At 62.5% G+C, this 23304-nt stretch overlaps 1 protein-coding gene across 8 annotated transcripts in view; it reads right to left on the bottom strand.

The window, feature by feature from the left end:
• Positions 1–1336: 1336 nt before the first annotated feature.
• The window catches only part of BRD1 (bromodomain containing 1), a 33288-nt gene continuing 11320 nt past the window's right edge, over positions 1337–23304 (bottom strand). For 3 of the 8 annotated variants that reach the window (XM_074375784.1, XM_074375783.1, XM_074375785.1), the window contains 11 exons: positions 22473–22629; positions 17962–18093; positions 17275–17403; positions 16558–16870; positions 14710–14970; positions 10162–10656; positions 4725–4857; positions 4219–4346; positions 3406–3515; positions 3102–3256; positions 1337–2422 (listed from right to left, as the gene is read on the bottom strand). In XM_074375784.1, coding sequence (XP_074231885.1) covers positions 2239–2422; positions 3102–3256; positions 3406–3515; positions 4219–4346; positions 4725–4857; positions 10162–10656; positions 14710–14970; positions 16558–16870; positions 17275–17403; positions 17962–18093; positions 22473–22629 — 2197 coding nt within the window. In that variant the 3' untranslated portion in view covers positions 1337–2238. Of the gene's footprint in view, positions 2423–3101; positions 3257–3405; positions 3516–4218; positions 4347–4724; positions 4858–7974; positions 8210–10161; positions 10657–14709; positions 14971–16557; positions 16871–17274; positions 17404–17961; positions 18094–22472; positions 22630–23304 lie in introns of those variants that run through there. The other 5 variants (XM_074375786.1, XM_074375787.1, XR_012511027.1 and 2 more) reach the window with 5 other exon arrangements.

A 23304-nucleotide genomic window follows, 5' to 3' on the forward strand; every position in this document is an offset into this window, starting at 1 on the left:
GCCAAAGACCCCGAAGCCCGCTGTCCCCACGTCAGCCACCCTGCGAGGGACAGGCCTCCCGAACATCCATGAAATGCCTGAAGTCAGCCTGAGCAGCGGTCAGACGTGAAGAGACACCTGTGCAAACAGCAAGACGCGGGGAGGCGCCCCTGCCCCGGCCGACACACCACGGGGGCGTGCACCGGCCCCTGCGCCCCTTCCCAGGTCCCGTCCCCCTGTCCTTGCGTTGTGTCTGAAGTTGCTTTTGATAAACCTAAGAAGGATGTGCCAGAAGCAGCAGAGGGGGATGGGCATGTCTGGTCCTGGCAGACTCGACTCCGACGTTCTCTATGCTGTAAAACACCTCAAGGAAAAAGAAGCCGTTGCCAGGAGCCCCGGGGCCCCGTGGTGCTTGACCCAAGCTGGCAGTGGGGCCCAGGAGGTCCCACTAAGACCCAGGGTGCCCGCCGCCCCAGACAGTGTGGTCCACCACCAGCCCCAAGCCCCCGCTCAGGGTTGCGGCCAAGGCACAGCCATGCCCAGTGTGGGGCAGTCAGGGCAGAGCCGAGCTTCTGAGGAGGGGCCTTCTTGGGCTGCCCTGGGCCATCAGAGGAGCCCAGTCCTCAGGGCTGAGTGCTGCCTGGGGAGAGGTCCCAGGGGCAGGGGGCCCAAGGAGGCTCCTGGGATGCTGGGAAGGTCCTGGGCACACAGGGACAAGCTGGACCCCTCCCAGCGGTGCTCGGTGGGAAGCCCAGATGGGGAGTGGCGGCGAGGGCCAGCTCCAGTGGGGTGGGCAGAGCCGGGGCAGGCAGGGGCCCCCAGGCCTCCCCCAGGCCTCCCCCACCACGCCCGGCACATCCAGGTGGCCAGGCTGTGAGGCAGCAGACGGCTCCGGGGGTGGCCGGACCGCGGCGGCACCTCCCTCTGACCCCCGGAGGCTGGGGCGGGGATCTGGGTGTGGAGCCCAAGCTCCGCCCCAACGTGGAGTGGAGACCGCGCCCCCTGCCCCCGCCCCGCCCACAGCTGGGGCCTCGCTGGCAGTGACACAGCCCCCAGGGCCCGGGAGCCACGGCAGAGAAAGCGTCCGTCAGACGGGACAAAATTATCAAAGGAGGGTGTTCTGTTTCCAAGTTTCTATGGAGATGTTACAAACTGCGGTGACCGAAAAGAAAAAGCACTTTAACATCTGAACTACCGCTTTAAAATAAAAATTCGATTAGGTAAAATAATAAATAAGACACTGAAGCTTTTGAGAGGAAGGCGTGTCGCGCTCCGCTCACCCTCACCCCCCACCCCCTCAGGGCCGCCAGCACGCACACCCGCCCCGCACTCCAGTGATGCAGGAATGAAAGGGCCACACCGTCCAAATCTTGACTTTATTTTTTAATATAAAAAATGCAATTTTGGAAACCCACCCTACCTTTTCCCGTAACATAATGCTTTACCTCTTAAAAATAAAAATAAAGTACTAATTCTATATACATCACATGTACCATACAAAAATGTATCCAAAGTTTCTATTGCTACCAAAGTGTCCTAAATTAAAACAAGTTACAGAAAGCCCCGCATTGTAAACAAAAGATTACAAGTTACAAAATCAAAGAACACACAGCCAGAGTCATTTACACAACAAACAACACATCCTGCTCCCAAAGCAAGTTGGATTTGTATGTGCCTGTATAAAAATGCATTAGCAATATACTTCTGCAAGTTTATTTCTCCTTATAAAGCAAATGAATACACTTTCTACAATAAATAATCCGCTGGGAGCCACACCCGTGGGAGGCTGGCGGGGGGCCTCCTGGGGGCGGCGGAGTGTTTTTGGTGATTTGCAGGTGATGCACAAGCATAAATTTATCCTCCACCTCTTTCCACAAAGTACCATTCAAAATAATGTCGTTTTCTTTCTTAAAATACGCATTTGTCATTGTAAATTTACATCCCGTCTCATTAAATAAGTGGTACTCTGTGAAAAGGCTATGATTTACAAAATTATTAAACATTCAAAAGTCTTTTTTAAAAAAAAAGCTACAGATCAAAGAAAGTGGCACAAGCACGTCCTCCACTGCGACCCGCGGGCACAGGTCCCCCGAGGGCGCGCCCGCGCCACCCACCGCGCCCGGCGGGACGGTGTCGTAGAAAACGGCAAGTGAAGCCTCCCCTCCCCGGGAAAGGATTAAACCAACCCTAAAACTCAGAATAAGTTAAGTGGTGAAGCATGTACAGCATGTACAGCGCGCGGACTCCACGCACAGGCGCTCAGTCCACGTCGCTGAGGTCGCTGGCCGGCTCGCCGTGCACACGGCTCAGGTGGGTCATGGCGCGGTCGAAGGCAACGCGCACAGCCTTGCGGATGCTGGAGTTCCTCCCCTCCATCATCTTCAACTTGTCGATCGTCTCGTCCACGCCCAGGGGGACCATCTTGGACTTGGGGAGCCACTGCCTTTTAAAGGGGGAGACGCACGGTGAGGCTGGTGCAGCAGCGTCACCCCCTCCTCGCAACCCCCAACCCCCACGGCAGTGTCAGCCTGGGGCACCGCCTCTCCTCGCCACTGCCCAGGGGCCGCCAGGCCCCTCACCACCCCTACCAAGGGGCACACAGACCGACCACACGAGCACTCACTCAGCGAGGGCGGGGGCAGGGTGGCTCGGGGAGACCCAACAACGCCCCGGCGGTGGGGCAGCCCGAGGACAGGACCAGGCCCGGCCGAGTCGCTGTCTGGGTCTGAGCAGGAGGGGGTCAGGGTGAGGGAGCAGGCGGGCCGGGGTGCTGACAGCCACCACCCAGCAAGATGCACGAAGCCAATCCAGCTGCACGTGCCAATGCGGCCAGCCCCACACACCCAGCAGCCTCGGGCACAGAAAGGGGCACAGAAAGGGCCATAGCTCTGAGGGGCAGAGGAGCCCAGTGCAGGGGGCGTGTGGGGACAGCGCCCACGTGCACTCGGGGTCGGGGCCACGGCACATTTGGGGCCCCCTAGGCGGGGCATCTCCTGGCAGGGTCTGGGAGCCCACACGGACCCACGCAGGACACAGGCAGGAGGGAGTGGAGCTGCGCACCGCGCCCAAGGTCAGGACGACAGGGCTCCTGCGGCATCCACACAACCATCACTCGCACTCACCAGCTTCTCTTGTTGTCGAAAAAGAGGACAAGGAAGAGCTTCTCGTCAGCCTTGGTCTGCATGTGCTCACCTATCTTCAGCACGTCCAGTGGCGGGGCTGGGATGGTGACCCCGTTGTGGTGGCCGGGCACACGTGGCATCTTGGGGTCAATGATCTGCCAAGGGAGGACCCGCGATCACAGCTGCATCCTTGCACCTGCACCCCTGAGGAGTGTCGGGCCCCACCGACACCCCGACACCCGCATGGGGGCCCCAGCACCTGCCCCGCCCCCCGACACACAGCCTCTGCCTGCCCACAGCTCACCAGGGCCGGGTAGGAGGGGTAGCCGCTGCACTTGGCCCACACGACCTTCAGGGGCTCGAGAACGGAGGCTGCCGCGTCGGTTGAAATCCACATGCTGTTCTGACCGACTTCTGGGGGAAGGGGGAGGGGGAGCATCAGCAGAGCCCCCAGGACCTGACACAGCTGCCCAGCCAAGGCCGCCCAGGGCAGCAGAGAGCCCCTGCACCCACATCACCCTGTGTCCTCAGCCCTCCCCAGCTCAAGGGCCTCTGGCCTCCAGGTGCCCAACAAGCTCCCCGCTTCTGAGCCCCTCCTACCAACCTTCAGGGAGGGGCTGGGCCCCCAAAGCATCTCTGTAAACTCAGAACCACTCAGCCTTGGCTCCCCTCAAAGACCAACCCTGGCCCTGCCCTCCCCACACCCCGACTCAGAGGAACCTGCTCGACTTCTCAGCACTTCCCTTAGAAGCCCACCCAGTCGCAGCCCCCTTCTCCACGCAGCCCACGGCGGCGTTGAGCCCTCATGGCTGCATCAGCTTGCTCCACAAGGCACGGCCACTTCTCGCGGCAAGGGTGCTCCCGGCCCGACCCCCAGCCTGGCCAGCACCAGCCCAGCACTGAAGCCCAACCCTCCTCTGGGCACTGAAGGTTGGGGAACCGCCCCCTCCCGCCACCCCATGTGCCAGGGCAAGTGACAGATAGGCCTGAACGCAGGGAGCCAAGTGTCCCACACAAACTGTCCCCGTCACCTCCAACAGCGGCTACGCAGCCCCGCTAGCAGGCCCCTGGAAACACTGGCCAGGGAGGCGGTGCGAGGGAGGCGGGGCAGACTCACCAGCCGCGATCCTGGCCGCCTTGGCGTAGTTCCCGTTCTCAATGCAGGATATCAGCTGGCTGCGGTCCTCCAGCGTGTGCCTGCGGACCAGGGCGGGCTTGCCTCGGCCACACCTGGGTGCGCTGAAACTGCAGTGGAAACAGCAGCGTCGCAGGCAGCCCCAGAGCCGGGGGGCCCCCCAGAGCCGGGCGAGGGCCCCAGGAGTCCCGGGGGGGGGGGGGGCGCGTGTCGCACCCAACAAGCCTGGGGCCACACAGGGGCGCCCACGTGTGCGGGTCGTTCACCTTCTGTGTCAGCCTCCGCACACCTGACCTCTGACCTGGGACACCGCAGTCTCCATGGGCCACAGCAGGGCCTCCCTCCCCACCATCCCGATAAAAGGAAGACTTTGAGACAAAAAAAAGTTTATGAAAGTAACATCTTACAGTCTGCTTCCCTCCTTCTGGTTAAACCCTACCAAGCAGAGCACCAGGTCACACAGGAAGCGGCACGTGAGGCACACCCACCTGGAGTCGCAGAGCGGGCTGCTGCTGGAGATGCTGGACTCGGAGGCGCAGCGGCGGCGGGGCGCGGCCTTCCTCCCCGGGGCGCCGCCCAGCTCCTGCTCGCTCCTCGCACCCCCAAAGCCATTGGTGAGACCTGCAACAGAGGCACCGGGCACCTGAGCTCGGCCCCCCAGCGGGCGGCTCCGCACACCTGACCTGACCCGGGGCTGGGGGGCGTCGCACAGAAGCGTCCTGCACAGCCTGGCACCCGGCGCGCCCAGAACACGGGGCACGGATGCACCCGTGGGACCAGAGACAAGTGACAGTGAACCCACAGCGGACTGGCTCAGGGAACACTGGTCTAAAGAAGCAGGCTCCTCACGGCGAAGACGGCCCCCACGGTCCCTCCCCAGACAAAGGTCGGACACTGCGCCCTCGTCAACCACACGCCGCCCAGGCATCAGCACGTCCACGTCCCCAACGTCTCAGCGTGAACCTCAGAAACACTCCGGAAACGGTGACACAGAAGGCGAACGACCCGCACACGCGGGCGCCCCGGCTCCAGAAGCTACGAACCATCAGCACCACGGCGCGTGGGTGGGGCCGCGCCACCCGGAGACCACAACTCACTGGGGTCTGAACACCCCAGGAGCCCACAAAACGACATCTTAGCATCTGAGAAGCGTCGAGATCGAAGCGCAACTCGAAGCCAAACCTCAGACCTTGACCTGAGGCCTGGCATCAGGAAGCGGAAACACCTTCCCAGTCCCGACTCTGGCGTCGGCAGGTGCGTGAGCCGCAGCCCGGGTCCCACGCCGCCAGGCCCACCCTGCTCCCCTGGGGGAGGCGGAAGCTGGAAGGGCCTATTTTCTACCCCAAAAAAGAATCCCATTCCTCGTGCTTCAAAAACTTAAAAATCCACTTCTTGAAAAGTCTCTGAAGCAGGCGGCCAGATCACAGGGTGTTTCCATCTGCTCCGTACACTCTTCTGCAACAAAGGGTGGCGCGTGCACCTCGGCGGCCAAGACGTGGAAACACGGAGACGGACGGGCTTTGCCCCGCAGACGCTGGCGCTCCGTGCTCCCCGAGGGAGCTCCTCAGACGTCTCCCTCCACGTCTACCGGACTCAGCGCCACCAGCTCTAAGAAGAACTTCATATTTTCAATTCTAAACCTCGTTCATGTTTATAAGTGGTACCTGCGGATGGTGGGAGGTGTTACACTCACTTCTGGAATTTGGACGTTTTTAAGAGTCGACCAAACCATATTGGAAACGCGGGCCCAAGCACTGGAGCGACTGGGCTAATGCTGCGGGGTGGGAACTCGAAGAACCCACGCCGACCCACTCACCAGCGGGCAAAGAGCCCACCTCTGAGTCAGGCAAGTCAGAACCTGCATCTGCAGAGGGACCAGTCCCCAGGCGCATGTCCAGCGCCAGCAAGGCTACGAGACCCCCACCTGCACCCTCTGGGGAAGCCCGGGACGTCAGGCACCAGGCCAGGGGACAAGGACGCACAGCCATGAGGCCACCAGGCAAAGCAGCAGGAGGAGCCCTAGAGGGTGGCGGGGAGTCTCACCCCCTGGACAGGCACCTGGCAAGGTCTGGGGCGAGAGGCAGGAGGGGCCAGTGGGCGGCGGGCGGAGGCCAGTCGGGAAGGGCACCAGCACGGAGCACACCTAGCGGAGGTCAGACGAGGGATGGGCCTCCCGCGTGCAGAGAGGACAGGACCCCGACCCAGATGCAGAACACGGAGGAGGCCGCACTCCTGACACCCCAGGGAGACAGTACACGCCCACCACCCCCACACCACCACCGCCTGCAGCCGGTTCCCCAAGTGACGCCAGGGGAGAAGGCCCAGAAGCGCGAGTCCTCACGGGGAGACGGATGACGACCACGTGCCCCTTCGTCTCCCTGGGGGCTTGGAGGACTCACCTGCCCCAGGAGACAGGGCAGTCACACAGGGTTTTCCTTCCCGTGAGACCACGGAGCACAGACAAGCCTGAGGGCACAAGGCCACTGTGGTCACACCCCCATGGGCCCCAGGGCAGCCCCACCCTCAGCCGTGACCCCTCGGGCACAGGCTCACTGTCACCGTCACCAGCTCCCTCCCCAGTTCCCCACGCCGCCAGCTGGCCCGCGGGACCTGCCACCAGGACTTGGGAGGACAGCCAGCTGGCAGGGTCAAAGGTCTGCATGGAAACGTGCCGGAGAGACGCCCGTAAACGGCTGGCGTCCCCGCAGCGCCGGAGCCCCGCACCTGGCTGACTGTTACCGGCTGAGGCCCAGGTCAGGCCGCCCTGAGCCAGGCCTTCGGGGACAGGCCAGCCCTCTCCCAGACGCAAGCTGCGCCCCCAGAGCCTCCTCCTCTGCCCTCGAGTCCAGGCACACCAGGCCTCCCGGGACACCGGCCAGCAGTGGCCCGAGTGACCTCCTCCTGAGCACCGCCCGCCCGCCAGGCGGCGAGAAGCCCCCAGGCGCCCCCACAGGCATGCAGGTCAGCCGGGGTCCACGCCCGCCAGGCCCTGGTGACCTCCTGGACGGCAGACAGCCCCGCGAGAGGCAAAGCAAGCAGGGGCGCTGCACGCCGCCAGCCCCAGGCGTGGCCACAGGCCTCCCCTCGCAGGATGCACGCTGTCGGCCCGGCAGCACAGCGCCTGCAGCCGGCCCCTGGGAGCAGGGGGTGTGCCTCTCATCTCGTTCACATGGCTTTATTTTACCACTGGCAACAGGATTGCATTTTTTGTGCGTTTTTCCACTTTTCAGTAAGAACACAGAAACAGCAAACATGACCCCAACCAACTGCGTTGCTTGGACCGGCTCCAGGAAGAAGCGGCAGTGGGGAAGGCTCGCCCGGACACCCGCACAAGGCGCCACCAGTCCCGCGGCCAAGACTTCGCTCACGGCAGCCGACTTCAGGCGTGGTGACCAGAGACAGGGCTGCTCAGAGATCCGCGGGACGACCAGGAGGAGCAGTGAGAGGAGAGAGAAGCCGGGGGAGAGGGCCCAGCGGAGACCCCGGGGTGGAGCGCCAGCAGCGCGGGAGTCGGTGTTCACGCACGGTGTCCGGGGGCTGCGGGCAGCCTGCAGTCCTTCTGGGCCTGGGCACCCCAGCCAGACCCCCTGCTCAGCTCAGACCCGGTTCCGTGCCGGCTGGGGCGGGTCAGAATCTCCATCCACGTAAGTCATCCACGGAGGCGGCAGGCTCCCTCTGCACCCCAGCCGGCGGAGGACGGGAGCCTCCCGGGCACGAGCGGGCGGCCAGCTGACTTACAGAAGGGGCGGGCGGGGCGGGCCCGGCTCCTCCAAGTGCTGCTGTTTGTGTTTTGTTTGGAGGACGGCCGGACAGGTGCTCCCAACATCATCCGCAAGAATTACAGGAAAGGCAAGGACGCAGTGACCTCTGCTCCACAGTGACCACTCGCAGAACTCCAGTCCGAGTTGAGCAAGAGAAAATAATTAGGATCCAAAGAGTGAACTACCCGTGTGTTAGTGGTTAAAATGAGAACCTGGAAAACAGCGAAAAAGCCATTTAGTCTGACTGAAGGCACCACCGAGCAGCCTCCAAAACCCTGAGCAGCCTAGGACGCGGAAGACTGGCAGGCGCACACGCACACACACGCACCGACACATGCACACGCACCGTGGGCGCCACGCGGCAGGGCTCTCAGGAGGCCAGGGGCACGAAAGTCCTGGCCCGGCGGGTCACTATCTGGGGGAGACCAGCAGTCCCAGGAGGAAGCCGGGAGACAGCACAGGTCCTGGAGACCGACTCCAGGAACAGTCAGGTGCTAAAGGGTGGGCAGGAGGCCCACGGCACTGCCGGCGAGAGGGCCCGGGGGTCTCGGAATGAACAAGCCGGGTTTGCTCTAACTGCACTGTGGACACCGGGCGACTCCCTGCCAGGCGGGGCACACGGATGAGCACCGGGACGCGTCCCCAGACCGGGAAGACTGCGACTCGGAGCCAGGGGCCAGGCACGCGGAGCCCACAGGAGGCCAAGGCGAGGCACAGCCAACAGCAGCGGGAGAGCACCAGGGCTCATTGCACACACTGCACCCGCCGCCACTCGGGGGTCAGTTCAGTCAGGGTCATAGGCGCTGACACCTCCAGACGCACCCCCAGCAAGGGCTGGGGTAACCCCGCCCCGAGACTCGCCATCACCACCAAAACCTGCAGAATCCCCAGCTCAGGCCCGGAAACTGGAAGGAGGGAGCCCTGTTTTCTACGAGGGGCCCAGGAGGCCCAGAGTCCAGTGGTCAGAGGCCCATGGGCAGCAAGGGAGCCAGAAGGACGGCCAGTCAGTGAGGGTCACGCTGGCCAGGACACAACACCCTTCAACCCTCCCAGTGCTGTCACCGGGACCCCCCCCGGGTGCTGGAAACAGCAAGAGTCTCAGTAAATGCGGCTGAGAAAGGCCATGGCACAGGAGGAAACCCGAGCACTGGAACGGGGTCCGTCTGCATCGGTGTCCGAGTGCGGTGGGGTATTTCAGCAGCAAGAGCACCAGCTTGACAGCAAGCCACCCAAGGAACAGCACAAGACGTGAGGTTTCCAGGAAACTAACCCGCACGCAAGTTCCCTCCCACGACAAAGAGCACCTGTGCGCTGAGGCGCAGGCGACACACCGCCGCCTACACCGCTGGAGCCCGGCCCCCCACGCAGACGCTCCCGCCAGACGCCAGACGCCAGACTCCAGGACCGACGTGGGAGCGCACGGACCTCGGCCCATCCCGCCTGCTCGAGCGCGGGAGGAGAGGAGAAGCCGCGCTCCTGTGCGGACGTAAAGATGGACCCACAGCGGACACAGGCCAGGCTGTGCCCCCTGAGCAGGACCAGCGGGTGTTGAGACAAACGCCCCCAGGAGAGGCGACGGGGTGCCCCCGGACCAACAGGCACGGCCTCCACTGAGGGAGCTGGGAGGACAGGCGCTAGCTCACGCAGCGCAGGCGCGGGAGGTCAGACAGGCTGGAAGGACAGACTCCGCAATGGGGCCGAAGGCCGACGGGGCGGGGGGTGCTCTCGGTAAACGAATCAGACAAGCGTGCGCTATGAAAACTCAGTGGTAAATGAGAAATGCCTCCGAGCGTTATTTCCGCAGGTGCCGATCCCTCGTGTCAGCACCGACCGGGCTGCTCAGGACAGCCAGAAGACGCCAGAATGTCCTGCAAGTGCGCAGACACTGCGCTGGGCACCTCCCCCCAAGCCCCGGAGCCCCTGGTCTCAGACCTCCGCGGGAGAGGACACGCAGGGCCACTGCGCCCACCCCCCACCCCAGCCCGCAGCCGCCCCAGACCTATGACATACGGCTTTCCAAAGAAACACACGTTCTGTCTCCTTTTCTGGAAATTAAGAGAATTCTGGCCAAAAAAGTGCAAAACCAACAGGCGGGCGGCACCTCCCAACACCTGTGCCCCGAGAGCCCCAAGAGGACGCGGCCGAAGGGCGCCCGCGCAGTTACCTGTGTCCAGGCGCTTTCCCGGGGACCCCTCCTCCACCTCGGAGTCGCCGCAGGTGCTTCGCGACCTTTTTCTTGGCTGCAGAAGAGTCTCCAACCTCGGAAGGACTACAGACAAAAAGGTTTTGGTCCCTAGCTGAGGAGAAGTTGGCTGGGTTTCAGTGTTCTTGGCAGACTTTGGGGGGCTTACACTTTTCGATTTGCAGAAGAGAACAGAAGTGCGTCTGTTTACATCGCTTGATGGCTCCGCCACCGCGGAGGCCGCCGCCGGCGCATCGCCACTACTGGCGAGGGAGGGCTCTGGAGGGTGTCCGATTACCAGGGCGCTCTGAGTGCAAGTGCTAAGTGGTGCATTATCAAATGTGACTCTTTTGAATAGTTTACTCTGCTCTGGGTTGAGTTCTACTGGTTTGAGGGTTGGTGGTTCTGAATTAGTCTCCGAGTTTGAAGGAAGAGGTAATGCATCTGATGGTTCAAGTTTAGGGGGAGATTTATCTCCTGAAAAAATTATAAATAAAGTGATTTTTGAAAACTGATAATTATAAAATCTATTATAAAACTTACTATAAATGTGACGTCCACCAAAATACTTATTCAGTTAAGGAAACAAAGCATCACACATAACTGTCTGCAGGCAGTGGGCCCGGGCCGCGGGGCGGCACTGTGCGCCGCCCTCGCACTGAAGACCCAGGCGCCTAGCGCCCACGTGCATAAAGCTACTGTCCGCAAACAACCCTGAAGACTGCTTCACTGGTGCCGACGCTAAGTACATCATTCGCGTTCATGACAGCTCTGCAGTCAACCATTCACTTACCTTGCAGAAGAAAAGTATTTCCCGTAACTAAGGGGTCTAAGCGGGCATTCCCACAGTCCTGACCTGGGCCACGAGGTTCGCAAACAGAAGGAAACAAGCATGTAAATCTGATTTCTGACCCGGGTATTCTAAATCCGTGTCAAAAACCAGGCAGTGGTGGTGGGCGGGGAGGAAAGTGGGAACCCCCCACCGGGCTCTCCGGTGCACCGCCCTGTGCCACGCCCTGAATCGCTGCAAGTCCTTTAACTCTGGCTTTGAAGATAAAAATACAGTCTTTGGGAAAAGAGTATTTTAACCTCTTAAGAAAGGCTTGTGAAAGTTACACGGAAACGAGAAGCCTGAAAGCCAGCCCCGGGCCCAGGAGGCCCGTCTGCGGGAGGAGCCCGCGGGGTGGAAAGGGCGGCGGGGAGGGCACCCCTCCGGGCCAGCCTGGGGTTCCTCTCCAAGCTAGAGTGACTCTGGCTACGGGACATGTGACACGAAACAAGGACAAGGAGAATTATGCGTCACCACAAAGTACAGGTCTCACCTTATGACGCCTGCAGACTCCCCAGAACCAGTCAAAGTATGTAAGGTTAAGATCTGAACCCCAAAGTCATTTTGAAAACCAAACGCTACACCACTCCCAAGGTTCGCTTCTGTCTCTGAGCAGATGTTTCAAGAATTCTCCCAGCTCATCGTGAGGAGAACCAGGCCAGGCTCAGACCCCGGGAGTGCGCCACGGGCAGCTGGCTCGGCCCCAAGGTGCCTCTGCTTCCCAAGGCCCCACGGAGCTGGTGACAGCGTGTGACAGGGCCCGAACCCCCGGGGAGAGCCTTTCCTGGACAATAAGCTCCTAGAAAAGTCCATTCAGACTGGAGCATGCGACCCAACGGTGGAAACACGGAGGTGAACCCCGTAGATGCGCCCGCCTGCCCTTCAGTCCCCCAAGCACTGGCCAGACGGAAACCAGGGCCTGTTCCTGACGGCAAACTCCCGTGGGCATCTCCCCGGCCAGCCACTGTGCGCCTGGCGTCTGGGAAGCACAGGGTGGCCCCCTACCCAGAGGGCCGGTGTCTGCCTCAGACCAGAGCCTGAGAGCCCCACAGCCCCTGCACCCACCTCCCTCCCCCGGACAGCCACCAAGCGCCCGCCCAGCCACGCAAAGAAGCCCCCAGACCCAGGCCCTCCCGCCCCCACATCCCCCCCAACTCGGCCGCGCACTGAGGCCTCCCGACCCTCCTCCCACCCAAAGCGACCCGTGGCTTCGGGCCTGCCCCCACCCCCGGCCTGTGGCCTCAAAGAGGTCTCTCCGAGAATGAAGGCCAGGAGGGCAAAGCCTGGGCTCGAGACGTCTCACTGCAAAGTCACACACACGCATGAGGATTCTTTTAAAGACACGGACTGTCGACAACTACACATTACTTCAATATTCGTAAAAAATACTCAATTAACCTCTAAACTCTACGCGATTTGAACGCAGAGCCTGTAAAACAGCATCTAAAACTCCACGCGCTGAATGGAACTCATCACACATGCAGAAGAGAAAACGGCGCCACCCTCAGGGGCCCGACCCGACGCAGCTCCTGCAGGAAGCTAACACGGCCCCTCTCCCACCCGCCACACACCTGGTCGCCAACCCAGCACTTCCACACCAAAGTCACAGAAAGCCTGGGGACTCGGGGTGCCGCCCGCCTGGACACTGTCTCCCCCAGCCCCGCCTGGACCACAACCCCGGGTCCCACCGGCTGCAAGCCCCAGCTGCCCTGAGCCTTCGAGGAAGGAGGAAGGGCCAGTCCTGAAACAGCAAAGACAGCTCAGAGCACCACCAAAAACCCAGCCACTGGAGGGCCCCCTCAGGGACGCTGACGGCTGTCCTCACCACTCTGCACTCTGCGGGGCGGCGGAACCTAAACTCGGCGGGAAAGTGAAGACCAAGGCCTCTGAGAGCTGCCACCGCGCGCCTCCACCCCACCGGCCCCGCCCCCACCCATCACCTCCTGGGAAGCTTCCAGTGAGAACCACAGGAACGCTGAACTACAGCCCAGATGGCGTATCTGAGGGTAAGGGAGCACCAGTCTCTGGGCTGTGACGGTAACACCGTGGCCCTGAGTGCTCGTCTTCCAGAGGACTCCCGTTTCTGTGCCGTGAGAGTGATCACAGGCTCGCGTTCCTACAAGAGCTCGAATGGCTGTGTTCGGCCTTCTTCACCAGTGCTGTCACCGGATACCACCCCCAGCGCCTGTCTGCAGGCTCCCTCCCTCCCGCCCTGCCTGGTTGCTGGAGCAGTCTTCCCTCCCCCACCCACACCTCAGGCAGCCACAGGTAAAATGCCCTTCCCACACGTTCAGCCACTTTTAACAACAGAGTCCAGGCCGTCTCTGATCTCAAATCTACCTGCGTGCGTAGGGGCCCGCCCGGGGGATGCCCGCCCAGCAAGTGAGACCAGACAAGCCGCTCTGGTGATGGTGAGTCAGCCAGTTGACAAGTTCTTCCCTCAACTCACTCTCTTCTCAACAGAATAGAAACATCCCTCAACCAGAGCACAGCTCAGGCAGCAGGAAGGGACCCAGAGCGGCCCACACCCAGGCCCTGTGGTGTCCGACCCCCCGGGGCACAAAAGGGGGCCCCGCCCAGAACCCCACGGAGGCCTGGCTTTATGTCAGGGCTCCTGCGGGCAAGTGCTGCTCAGAACCACACCCGAGGGCAGGGGTGGCGCCTGTGGGGCCACGAGGCTCCTCTGGGCTCCCCGGTCACCCAGAAGGGGAGCCCCGAGCCTCCACTCGCACTGCAGTCACCTGAACAGAAGGAGCAGGAGGAGGGAAAGGCCGCACGAAGACCCTCCACCGTGCACACAGGGCCTCTTTCTGAGCCCAGGAGAAGCCCAGGGCTCCAGGCCGCCCCCGCCACTGCCTCACGGTCCCCCACGTGGAATCGCACCTGGTCGCCGCCAGGACACGGCAGGGCCACGAGGCTGACGTGCCCACCGCAGACTCCGCTTTTTTTTCAAAAGGCAGACTGTAGAACAACCCTTTGTCCTGCTTTGATGTTTGTTACTCTTAGTTGGACGAGCTGGGAAAAACCCAGGAAGGTCCTAAACCAACTGCTGCCAGCTGTGGGGGAGGGAGTCTCACTCCACCTTCTACTCTGTGCAGCTAAAACGTGCTGATTCTCAAGTCAGAGAAGGAAGGAAGCAGGGGAAGGACTTCCCACCCCGTCCTACAGCTTAGCTTCCCTGAGGTCCACCGCCCGGGCCCTTGCTGAACTGGCGTCCACGTTGGGCCCCGCAGCTCCCCGACAGGGGCCGCGGTTCCCGCCCACCAGCAAGCGGGACGTCCCAGGCCGAGGCCCGGCCACCACCAGCCTGAGCACCCCGCCCGCCCCGCGGCACATCACAGGGAGCCTGGAAGCGAGGGGAGTCCAAACAGCCCCTCCGCCAGACGGCCCCAGCCACCCAGTGGTGGCCACACAACCCCCTCCCCGTCCTGGCCCCGGAGCAGCCGCCTCCCGCCACACCGGCCGCCTCTCCCCCTCCTCCCTCCGGGGGCTGTGTGAGATCTGAGCCACGCTTCTCAGTGTCCCAGAAGCAAGGTGAGGACAACAGCCCGTTCCTCGCCCTACACTTCCTCAGGCGCCAGGATGCGGCACAGCGGCACCAAGGGCTCCATCTCTTGCTCTGAGGTTTCCAGGCACCAAGTCAGAGGTGCCTCCCAGCTCACAGTGAGGGCGGCCCTGGCCCGAGACCCCAGCGTGCTTACCTTCCTCCCCCGTCTCCTGCCCCAGCTGAGCACCGTCCTCTTCCAAGCGGCCAGTACCTGACTCGGCGGGCAGGGGCTGGCTATGCTGCTGGCTCAGCTTGTGTCGAAGGAGAGCAATTTCTTTCTTGAGCAGCTTGGCCCGCTTGCTCCGCGACCCACTGGACTTCATGGAGCATGTGAGGTCCAGCGTGTCCAGCAGCTCCCTCAGCTGCTCCTCCAGGACCATGTGGGCCCTGTTGGCCGGGTTCAGCAACCTGTCCACTGAAGCCAAAGGATGCACCGTCAGTCCTCAACACCAGTGCCACCTTCTAAGACAGCCTTGCCAGCACAGTGGGACAGCCCCAAGCCCCCACCGTGCTCTGAACCCAGGGCCTGTGGCCACAGGAGATGTGTGCCTCACACCACGGGTGTCACAATGCTCCTGAGGAAAGCATTTGAGTCCACGGCCGGCCAGGCCATGGGACCACACTGCATGGAAGCAGGGACAGCACCCAGGGACACCACCCGCTCTGGGCACACAACCAGGCCAAGCCTTCCTGCCAAGACTGGTGGCCTGTGCCGAGTGAAGGCACAAGGCAGAGCCCGAGGGAGGCGTGGACCTGCCAGAGGCACCAGCTTGGGCGTCTGTACGTCACATCTGGTGTCTGAGCTCCGGTCCAAGGCCCAGGCTGCTGGGGGTGCTTTTTGAAAACTGGGCTGCAAAAATCACCAGTAATTCGGAATCTCAGGCACATTTACTACTACAAAATTCACTAGCAATTTCAATTGCAGCCAAACACCCAAACACATAAAGCATGGGTTACCTAAAACCTGTGAGAAGTGGTTAAGAACCAAAACCGGTCTACGGCGCCCACTGACCATCAAAGTGGGAGCGGGGAGTGGGGAGGGGGCCGAAACGGCAGCATGGCGTCCGGGCCAGGGACCCGCCGCCCTCCACGGACACACCTTTCACCAGAGCACCAGTCTTGTGTGCGAAGGAGACAAGACAGTAGTACAGGGAAGTTAGTAAGAACGCAGATAACGACCTCGAAAGCCACGTCATCTGAAGCCCCAGAGAGACCCTTCCTAACAGCTGCCCTGCCCGTCAGCACAGCAGGAGAAACACGCAGTCACGGGCTCGCCTGCGTCCCTATCCAGGTGCGGAGGAAGAAAGGAATCTGGACCCCTCACTCCTAGCCTTCCCCTGAGCCAACACCTGGGTGAGAAGTTCACGCAGGTAACACACATCTTCCGAAGGCCCCTGCCTGCCCAGGGAGGTCCGCGGTGGCCAGAGAGGGGCATCCAGGGCGGGGCAGCCAGTTTCCCAAGAACCAGAACAAGCAAGCAGGCCGCTGAGACGCACCGGGCGCCCGTCCCGAGACCGTCTCCGCCGCCGTGCCAGCCCAGAGTGAAGGTCGGGGGTCCAGGAGGGCCAGGCTTGCCTCCTGTCCACCCCCAACAGCAGCAGCCTCCCTCTGGTCACAGAGCCTCCGGAGAAGTCCACCAGGGCCCACCAGACCACACTGCCTCCCAGTCTGTCTCAGGTGGACCGGGCTGCCCCTCTCGGGGCCCCTGACCACAAATGTCTTGAGTGGGCACCCGAAATGTGGCTGCTCTGAACAGAGATGTGCTGAGTATGAAACGCACACCATGTGGCAGAGAGAAAATTAACACCAGTGAATAACACCTTCAGTAATTTTTACGTCGATCACAAGCTAAAATCATGCCGCCTAGATTTACGAAGTTGAAGACATTAAACTTCGCCTGTCTCTCTTTTTCCCGAGGCCACCAGGGAACATCAAGTTGGCATGTGGTCCCTGTGCTCCCCCTCCCAGACAAGCCCTCACGGAGTCTGCGGGCCACACTCACCCTCATCCCAGGAGAAAGGTCGCCGGGGGGCTGCAGCAGGCCGCTCGGGAAGGTGCATTCCCGAGGCCTCCTCGAAGCCAACGCTGTCCACCTGGCGCCTGGCCTGCCTGAGCACCACGCCGCCCTGGTCCCGCAGCCGCACGGCGGCCCGGTAGAACACTGTGTCCTTGGCGTTGTACTTCATGCAGTTGTCCACGATGAGATCAAAGTCCTCCTCCAGCTCCCGCAGGGTCCCGTACCCCTGTGCCTCCAGCCGCTTCCTCATTGTGGCGAAGTCCATGGGGCGTTCAATGTGGTCCAGGTAGTCTGGCACCTGGGCTCAGGGAGAAGATGCTCACTTGCAGACAAGCCAGGGTTCACTCCCTCTGCACAGCCAGCACGCGTGCTGTCTAGGGGCCGCACGTGCACACACGCATCCCAACTCCCCCTGCACAGCCAGCACGCCTGCTGTCTAAGGGCCACGCGCGCACTCATGCACCCCACCCAGTGCCGGGCGGCAGCACTGAGACACTCCAAACTGAGTCCCTCTACGGGCCCTCCCAGGACTCAAGGCCCTCAGTTAAAAACACAGGGCCTGGTCGGGGCACACACACCCGGAAGAGCTTTTTCCTAGGCAGGCACATTCACCTAGTGTATCTCCCGTGTTCTACAGCGAAGCGTCACTTTCGTGATCGCAGACTCAAGGCAGGATGAGGGACCCGGGAGCAGCAGACCCACCTCCTTCAGGCTCACAGGCTGGGCGAATATCCGGGCAGGGTCCTTCTCCTGCAGCTGGTCCAGCACAGAGCGCAGCAGCACCGTAAGCGGGGTCAGCCGCAGCTCCAGGGCCATCTGCTCCACCTTCACCTGGGGGCCGGCACATGGGTCTCAGCACCCTAGGCCACCCTCCCTCTGAGAAGCTACCTTCTGCTTGAGTGCTCAGGGCCACCCAGGCGGATCAGAGTGCCCACTTCAAAGGCCACAAGCACCAACTGGCCCGAGTTCACGCGGCACACGCATCCCCTTTCCCACCCACTGCCTCCCAGGACACCGCGCCAGACACCACACTGCCCCCACCCTAACCAACCTCCTTCACTACGGGGGTCAGCGTCCCCTCCACAAAGCCGCGTGCGTCTGGGCCAGGGGTCACCCGGCCTGCACTCCTCACGAGGACTTGAAGGAAGCAGGGGGCCAGAACCGCTGCCCCTAGGACACAGCTCCCCCTCGCCTCCCCAATCCCAAGAGCCCTCGCCAGCCCCCATCCCTACTCCCCCACTCTGACCCACCACACCTGCTCCCCGCCCCTCCGCACCTGCTCCACACCCTCTGACCCCCCCCCCCCGCCACCTGCCCCTGACCCCACCCCTCTGCACTTGCTCCCCGCCCCTGACCCCGCCCCGCCCCTCTGACCCCGCCCCGCCGCACCTGCTCCCGCTTGAGCTTCTCGCGCTTGCGCAGGAGCTCGATGAGCAGGCGCGCGCGCTCCAGGTCGTGCCGCAGCCGCTGCCAGTACTTGAGCTTCTCCTTGGCGGCTTGAATCTCCTCGTCGTTCTCCCTCTGAGAAAAAGAATGGGAGTCGGCCTTGCACCCTTCACAGGACGCAAGGACGGACCGGCAGAGGCCAAAGGCACAGGGCTCGACGGGGATGCGCACTCAGGGCGCGCGGCCGGCCCAGGGAGGGCCGGGGACCAGGGTCCATGGATGGGGGACCCTGCCAGCACCGGGCAGCGTGCAGTCCAGGTGGGACGACCAGGGGCCTCCCATGGCGCGCTCTGCCCCGCGGGGCCGCCTGACCTGCGTCTCCTACCTCGCCGCCCCAGGCACGTCCTCACCCCCTTTCTGACCCCAGGCTCTGCGCGGACCTGTGATCCTCAGCACGCTTGTCCCAGGCGGCCACCGTCCACTCATGACTGCTGTCTGTCCCCAGCTCCGGAGCCCACTTCTACTCGCCTGCAGCCAACACCACCCGATGCCAGAAAGCCCACATGCCCGACCACAGCTCCCAGGGAGGGGGGTGGGGGGCTCAGACGCAGGAAGGAGCAGTTAGGGCTCCCCTGCTTCCTCCCCAAACCAGCCCAAGACACTCAAATCTGTCCCTGTCAAGGCTTCGGGCCGGTACTGAGGGCCCTCCTCATCCCAGCAGCCGCCGACCCAACCTCACGTGCCATCTCCTGGACGTAAGAGCGGCTCTGCTTCACCACTGCTGGGGACACACATGCACCTACAGCCTTGGCTGAGTCCCTGCCCAGCATCCGTTTCCAGAACATGCTCCACGACTCTCAGACACTGTTCTCTCTGCCCGCCCCTGCTGGACAGAGCTGAGCAGCTCAGCCACCTGGCAGGGTCCCCTCCCCAGCGCTCACCCCAGTCTGAACCCAGGCAGCAGGTAGCTCTCTGCCCAGAGGGTGGGAACTGTGTGGATGGGCCCAGGCCACAGCACTTGGGGCCATCCACAGCGGACCCTGCTTCCTCGGATCTCAGAGCCTGAAGGCGCAGGGCTGGTGGGAGAGCTGCCAGGCATCTTCAGCTCCAGGCGGGGAGGTGCAGCAGAGGCACGGCAGGCCAGGCACAGGGCCGAGGGTGGGCCGGAGTCTCCTCTCCACCAGGCATCCTCTGGTGCAGCCTCAGCGTCCACAGACTGGAATCACCCGGCTAATTTTCATGTTGCTTGAAATCCTCAGGCACTAAACAGGGCTTTACAGAACTGTGTAAACAGGCCCAGCTAGCGCACTGAGAGGCTCAGAAACCAAACTCCCCAAGAGTGTCTGAACATCACCTCGCCCGTCAGTGTGAAATAAGACACTGAAACATCGGCTAAGAGGCTGTAGACGCTACTGAGCAGGAGGAGGCAAAAAAAAAGCAGACAAGCACCTCTGAGCCCTGGGCGGCCGGGTGCTGCCAGTGCTCACTGCCCCGGCTGGGAAACCAGGGGCCACGGGGGGCTGCCCTCCCGGCACATGGCAGCTCGCTGCCAGGACCTGACTGGACTCACACCTCTTCTGCACAAAAGGGCCTGAGTTCCTGACTCTGCTTACAAGGGACCTTTGTTTCCAACATAAAACCAATCCCAAAAGTTTCCATAAAGTGGGAGAGTAACCCAGTTATTTCCTGTACCAAAAGGCTACCAGGAAAGAAGGTCTAGAAGACTATTTGCAATCAAACCAACGTCCACCCAACGAATGAGAAAAGGATGCCTACTGCCTGGAAGGGAGAGGACCAGACCCCGCCCATGGTCAGGACCAGCTTGGTCCGGGGGCACAGGGCAGACCAGCTCTGCAGGGTGGTGGCCCCAGCAGGTTCACCTGACTCCCAGGACACTACTGAGGGTGTAAGACCCCAGGACAGCTGCCCCAGCCCCTGGACGCTGCTGACCCCAGCAGCAGCAGACTGGACAGTGAGGGGACCTGTCCGGGCATAGCAGGACAACCACGTCATCCTCACGCCACCAGAGAGCTGACGGGGACACCCTTGCATCAGGGGGAAGCACAGGGCGTGCTCACTCAAGCAGGTCAGGACAGACAGACGGATGGGACCCACCTGCCCTACCCCAGCTGGCTCTGAAGAGGGCCACTGGAGGCCCCCAAGAAGGGGCTGCACGTCCACTGAGCCAGGACCAGCAGGAACCCACGCATGAGGTCAAAACAAGCCCCAGTGGACTCCAAACAGACCACAGCCACAGAGGCAGAGGCACCTCGTATGCCCTCAGACCAGCTCGGCCAGTCTGTCTGTCTGTCTGTCTGTCTGTCTGTCTGTCCCCCACGGGAGGGAGGGGCCGCACCTGCCCTCTTCTGGGGCCAAGCTCAGGGCAAGAGCCCAGAAACACAGACAAACAAGCCCTTTAAACTCCAGCATCGAGGACTTTTAAAGTTTGACAAGACCTCAGAATCACCCCAAGACTGAGACATCCAAGTGGAACATGAATGTCTCAGATGCCCCCCGGGAACTCACCATCCGCCAGGGAGAGGTGGGAGCACTGCTGGCTGCCCCACCCCCACCCCTCCATGAGGCGGAGCTCACCCCCAAGGTGGGTGGCAGCCACACAGTGAGCTTCCAGCCCGAGTCAGGTTCTCTCTTGATCAGGCCCAGGCACAGCTCAGGGATCAGTGAAGTCACAGGAACCCATACCTGCGTGGCTCCTCCCGACCCCTCCTGCCAGGACAGCTACTTCCCTCTCCCTGGTGTCCTGTGGGTGAATTTGTTCGAGAAACTTATCTCACCTGGGGCAGGATGTGAATCGGAAGCACCAGGTCTCAAGTCCAAGTGTCAGCCTCCTGAGGGCTCCTGTTCTCCCAGGAGCGGCCCCCAGCCCTCCTGAGGTGCCAGCAAGCCTCTCACGTGCCCATGGCCCCCAATCCCCCAGCTTCTCTGTCCTCAAACCCATCCAAGTCCCATGCACAGACCACACAGGCTCCAAGCTCAGACACTGAGCTGAGCCCCCAGCCCCGCGGCTGGTCCCTGCCCGGCCCCGTGTGCGTGGACGGCCCTCCAGCCCCAAGATGATTCTGTGCCATCACTGGAGCGATGAAGAAGGCCCTGACCTGCCTCACTGCCCCGATCCTCTGACGCCCACTGCTGCACCCACCACCCTCTCCTGCCCCAGAGGTTTCGCAGGCTCTGGCCCAGCCCCCACCCCTCCCCTCCCGGGTCCCCCGAGACCTGGCCCAGGTGAGCCAGGCCACCCTCAGTCCCTACGACTCCAGCTGCACTGCATCCTGGACACCCCCCCACCCTGCAGTCAGCCCTCCCAGCCCACAGGCACGAGTCCTGACTTGGCCCTGACGGGAGGAAGGGCAGGAACATGTGGCATGTCAGTGAAGGACGGAAGGTTTAGGTCAGGGGCCAGGGGCCACCCACAGCCCCCAGGTCAGCAGCAGGACATGACACAGGGGTGTGTCCAAAGCTGTCAGCTGTCCCCATGCTGGAGGGCGCAGTGGGCAGGCGCCGGGCAGCCGAGCACTCACAGGCCAGCAGTGCCTCAGGATGCCTGGCCGCATCCACCACACGTCCAGCGTGGCCGCAAACTTGGGTTAAGGGAGACCCTTCAGTGTGCAGGGCGGGGACACCAGGGCTGAGGACCCTCACAGCTTCCCGGAGTCATGCCCCAACCGAGAGCACAGCGGAAGGGGTGACTCCTCACCAGGGAGCCCCTGGGAACACTAGGGACCTGCTGGGTCCAGAGAGCCCTCGGCCCCCAACCCACAAGCACAGCGGCCCCCAGACCCACTCAGCCACTGCCACTCAGGATGCAAAGGAACAGAGCAGCTGACCTTCCGGACGCAGGTGCGGCGGCCGCACGACAACCCAACTGGAGCTGGGCAGGCGTGAGCCAGGGGAGGGGGGAGAGGAGGGCGCCACCCTGCACCAGTCCGCCCAGCAGCCCCGCCCAGGGCAGGAGGCTGAGCCTGGAGGCCCCTCAGCAGGAAGGGCGATGCCGCCAGGGGCCTGGGGCAAAGGTCAGAAGAACCCTCTGTTCCTTTTCCCTCCCGTGGCGTCTTACAGAGCCTGTCCCGTCCTAAGTCCGTGCTTTGGGACCTGCTCCACAGCATCAGGTGGTTCTGTAAACCCAAAGTGGCTACTGAAGTGTGAGAGCGCGTCTGGTTCTGCTCTTTCAAGAAACAAAACTCCGGTTTCCTCTCACTCGTGGTGGCCCCTGTCTCCTCCAGCATGGGGCCCTCGAGGTGACTCCCTCAGGGATGCGTGGCCCACGTCCCTGGCCGGGCCTCACCTCCTGCTGCTCTGCCCCCGGCAAGGACACCCTGCCTGCAACGGGCAGCATCGGAGAGGGAGGCAGAACTCAAAGCACGGGAACACCCGTGACGCGGACGGGCCTGACGCTGGCACGAGGTCCTCTGCACTTCCAGGACCGGCCGAGACCGGGGCTGGGAGTCACCGCGCACCCGGCGCCAGCAGGGCGGGGAGCCAGGCGGGCCACGTACCTGCTGGCTGCTCCTGTGGGACTGCAGGCTGGACTGGAGTCTCCGCAGCAGGGGGGCGCCGTTCCTAGACAGCCTTTTGAGGAGCCAGTAGCTGTGCGCTCGCTCAACAAACTGCTTCTTCCGCTGAATCGCCACCTGATTCGCAATCCTATTTAATCTAGAACACGGAAAAACTCAGAGTTTAGCTGCCAAGCAGGACACACAACAGGTTCTCATCACGGAAACTAGAAACCACAGCATCACTCCTACAAACCCCGTGCTCCCACCACATCTCAGAGCCGGTGCTCAGGCCGCCAGCGCCGCCGCCCTGGCTCTGCGGGAACACAGTCAGCTCCCCCTTGTCACTTCTAACTCATTGCAGCGTCCGGCAGAGCTTTGGGGGTTCCTGCTTCCTTTGAGCCTCACCAGAGTTCGTGTAGGTGTGACCAGACCCCACAGAACCCTTTGTTCTCACAGAGGGTGGGGACGGTCCCACTTGGTCACCTCAGAGGAGGAAAGATGGAACACCCCAAGGCGGAAGCAGCTGGGGGTCGGCCACCTTCACTACAGGGACCATGATGTCCCCAAGCCTCTTGCGAGGAGAGGACGCACAGCGCTTGTGAGCGCCCAGGAGAGCAGTGCCAGCACCCAGCACGCCCACCACGTCCCCCACACCCATCAAGCCCAGCCCAGCGGGCAGCAGGCGGAGGGCAGAGCGACCCTGGGGACGGGCCCGTGGCACCTCGGAGCAGGACCTCTAAGGAGGCCGCAAAGGACTCGTGACTCTGAAGCACGCGGGCCACGGTGCCCGGGAAGGGGAGACGGCGAGTCCCTCACGGGTCCTGGGGGCGGG

The sequence above is a fragment of the Camelus bactrianus genome, chromosome 12 (assembly GCF_048773025.1).
Source record: "Camelus bactrianus isolate YW-2024 breed Bactrian camel chromosome 12, ASM4877302v1, whole genome shotgun sequence".
Lineage (NCBI taxonomy): Eukaryota > Metazoa > Chordata > Mammalia > Artiodactyla > Camelidae > Camelus > Camelus bactrianus.